The following is a 3,735-nucleotide window of genomic DNA, read 5'->3' on the forward strand; positions in this document are numbered from 1 at the left end:
TTTGAATGAATTTGCTTGATCCTGAGTTGTTTCCTTCCCTCAAAAGATTGACTCTGAGTTGTTGAGTTGCCATTAGTGCTAACCAAGGGCAAAGAGATGTCATGCATTGATCAACAGATGCAGAACAGAGATACAGATGCAGGGCTTCAGTATTAAGGTTAATGGCAAGAATTCACCCCGACAAATGTAGTGATGCAATAAACATTATTCAGTCAACCGCATGTTGCCTCTTCTAAGCTCAAAACGTTTTATCCCTCACCCTATCTGCAGAACATGAGTCCCACTGGGATCCTACAAGAAAGACAGAACATGTCTGAACTCTCAAATGAATTATTCCCTCTTTTTGATTATAACCACAACAATGAATACAAGTAAAGCATAGTAGTACCAGTACATAGGCAAAGCTCCTTTCCAGTTCACTAAGACCCAAAAACTACATAACAAAAAGGGTCCAAACAATCCCCAATTGATGGTTGTACAAAAAACATGACCAGAGAGAGTATTCAGGGCTAGAAGAGACCAGATAGCATGGTTAAATGACTATTCTTAAACTTTACATGGCGTTTGTGTAATGTCAAATAAGGTTTGTAAAATATGTTCTGAGCCTCAAGTAACAATCATGTGAAGTCAGGTGGCTGATCAGTCCATCCAAAGCAACTTTTGTCAATCTATGTACAGGGGGAAAATATAAATTGCCCAGCCAGAAATACTGGTGGATGATTGACAGCCTTAGAAATTCCCATGGGCCATCGCTACATGAGATTGGATCACTCTCATGGATAGAGAATACACAAGCTTCATTCTGAGGGAAGCCAACACATCATTGGTGATGTCTAGTAACAGTTTGCAACCATGTGAACTGTGTATTCTGGATGTGTCAGATCAGCCTAGAAGAGTCTAGGTTCGAAATTACTGGTTTGTCATCTGGCTCTTCATTAGAGCTACTGATCCCAGAACACTCGTCAGAAGACCAGTCACTTGGTGCTTGTTCCTGATCATCACTTTCATCCTTTACTGATGCACCATCTGAGTCGATAACTGAAGGGAATGGCTGCTGCATTTGATCTTGTAGGCTTCCATCATCCTTTCCCCTCCAAACAATAATCTGTTCCTTGTCAAAAGAGACAAGAATGCAAGGAACAAGGTCCTGCACCAAAATAATACGATGTGATATACAATCTATTATAAATCAATAAATCATGTTCAAATCAGATACACAATTTCGGTAAACTCATATGATAAACTCACCCTGAGTTTGACTCCAATCTTCCGATAATCACTTTTTGGTAATCCTTTACAATCTATTCGAGCCAATTCATCAACCAAAAAGGCATCCCGAACCATTGGCACAAGACTAGCATAATATCCATTCTTGGCTGTAAAATAGGATGATTTTTAGTGATCAAAGTCATTTACTATATGTATATCTAAGCAGAGAAGGGAACAGAATTACCAAGCTTCGTCAAAACAGGAACATGTAGGCCCTTCTTCCTCATTTGCTTCGTCTCCTCAACTGTGAGCCCCTCTATTGTTGTTTTGATCAACCTTGGGTACACAGGTTCAACTGGCTTCCATAGCATCAACGGAATAACAGGCCTTTTCTTTGGATTGTAATGCCTACCCCTGTACAGTATCAACTGACCCCCTTGCCTGTGGATGATCAGTCCACCAGTTTTATCCTGGGAAAACCATGGTCATGAATCTACTTGGAAACCAATGCTAACACCTGAAAATGTCCACCAATATTTTAAATAATCACTGCAATTGAAAGTAAACATGTAGCTACCTCAAGCTGGTGGCACACATTTTGCATATCAACTGTTGGCACACCTAGGCATTTCACCCTGACCGCCTCACAGCTCTTCCAGTTATTGTGGATGTCATTTAGCATGTTGTGAGTAAGCCCGTCTCTCCCTACAACAAGTCAACTAAATGAATTAGCATCGTTCATCATGATGATTTGAAATGACACCCGAATCAGCAAATTGGCTGCTGTTCTTGCTACAACAAAATCACAAAATTTTACCAAGGTTAATCTGCCGCTTGGTGCGGTTCTTCTGGCATTTCTCGACCAAGAACGCGCGCTCCGCGGGCGTGAGCGGCTCTCCCAGCACGCGCTCCCGCTCCCGCCGGCGGGCCTCCTCCAGCCCCCTCTCGGCGTCGGGGAGGGGGTCCTCGGCCGCGACGTCGCGGAGCGTGGCGTCGACGGCGGGCGCGCAGAGTCCCGTCCAGGGTCGGTCGAGCCGCCCGGGCCCGAACGGGGAGTACTTGGGCTCGCGGAGCCCGATGGGCTTGGAGGCCGTGGTGCTCTCGGTGTAGCTGAAGCGGAAGTCGAAGGGGAGGTCCGAGTGCGCGGGCGGGCGGCCGCCGCGGTCCAGCGAGGACGGCGGGCGGTAGGGGGGCTTCTTGGCGCGGCGCTTCTTCGCGGCGGCGGAGTCGGTGGCGGCCGCGCGGGGCGGCTCTCGCGGGGACGGGGTCAGGGAGGCCGGGGCCACGAAGCCGTAGCGGTCGAGGAGGCGGGAGAGGTGGCGGTGGGGCGGGAGATGGGGAGGTGCGCGCGCGCGGCGGAGGAGACCGGGGAGGGGGAGCATGGGGCGGCGGCGGCGGGACGGGCGGCTCACTAGCTGAGGTGCTGTGGCTGTGCCGGCAGACGGCCGGCGACCGGCGGCGGTGGGGGTTAAGGGTCCTGCTAGTGGGTTTTTGGGAGGGAAGATCTCAGCCGTACAATGGAAGGCTGCCTCGATAACGAACGGTTCGATTTGATTGTTATTTGTTCATGCTTTGATCCCCTGAGATCTGAAGGCTGCCAGTTTTTACTTTTTAGAATACGGTATGATGTTGCAACATTCCTGTGAGGATTACAATCCACGAGTTTTAGACATTTCATGAAGATAAGAGAAGGAGAAATCAATGCACGTATATTTAATTAAATTTAGAGAAGGAGAATGTAACCTCAGAGAAATATTGTTTGTCCATATTTCCATAACCTAAATTCAGAGCACGAATTGGTTGTGCTGTAACTTTTGGAAAAACTACTATGAGATGTAAACTATAGAAAAGAAGCTGTAAGAAAGCAGCTGTGAAAAAAGCAGAAGACAGTTTGGTTAGAACAGCTGTGAAACTGTAGCATGTGTAAAAAATACCTGTAATATCCTTAAAGGCCTGAGGGTCTGTTATATGAAATTTAGTCGTAACAAAATAATGTGTTCACTAATTCGCATGTAAATGACTATTTTAGAAAGGAAAAAAATAATTTTTTTAATATTTTTCATCCATCAAAGTGATTGGTCCACATAAATAGAACAATATCCGTTAAAAGGCTTATACAATGATGCCATCCCTCAATACAACTGTTCTCCCCTCGCGCTAACCAAAGCATCAGCTATCCTAGTACGAATGGTATTCATGGTATCCTCATACTCCACATCGTCACTCTCATCTCCTTGTGTTTGTGTCGTGCCACTTGTATGTTGTACCAAGTACTCCTCATCAACATCACATCTTTCGAAATCCTTATCACACAAATTGTTGTCACGGATAAAGTTATGCAATGCAAGACAAAGCATAATGATATGCTTCTGAGTACGAGGTGAGAAACTTAGCATGCCCTTCAAAATACACCACTTCTGCTTTAAGACTCCAAAAGACCTTTCAATGACATTACGAAGAGATGAATGCAAGAAATTGAACATCTCGTACTTTCCTTGAGGAGGCTCCGAACAATATTAAACTTGT

At 45.6% G+C, this 3,735-nt stretch overlaps 1 protein-coding gene across 1 annotated transcript; it reads right to left on the reverse strand.

Annotated features, from left to right (window-relative positions):
* Positions 1-438: 438 nt before the first annotated feature.
* On the reverse strand, positions 439-2,715 carry LOC117859971 (CRS2-associated factor 1, mitochondrial). The gene is made up of 5 exons (XM_034743176.2): positions 2,027-2,715; positions 1,787-1,914; positions 1,454-1,679; positions 1,249-1,376; positions 439-1,147 (listed from the first exon to the last, which is right to left on the reverse strand). Exons 1-5 carry the CDS (start codon positions 2,589-2,591, stop codon positions 878-880), a joined length of 1,317 nt encoding a protein of 438 aa, XP_034599067.1. The 5' UTR covers positions 2,592-2,715; the 3' UTR covers positions 439-877.
* Positions 2,716-3,735: the final 1,020 nt, after the last annotated feature.

Source organism: Setaria viridis, chromosome 6 (genome assembly GCF_005286985.2).
Source record: "Setaria viridis chromosome 6, Setaria_viridis_v4.0, whole genome shotgun sequence".
NCBI classification, from domain to species: Eukaryota; Viridiplantae; Streptophyta; class Magnoliopsida; order Poales; family Poaceae; genus Setaria; species Setaria viridis.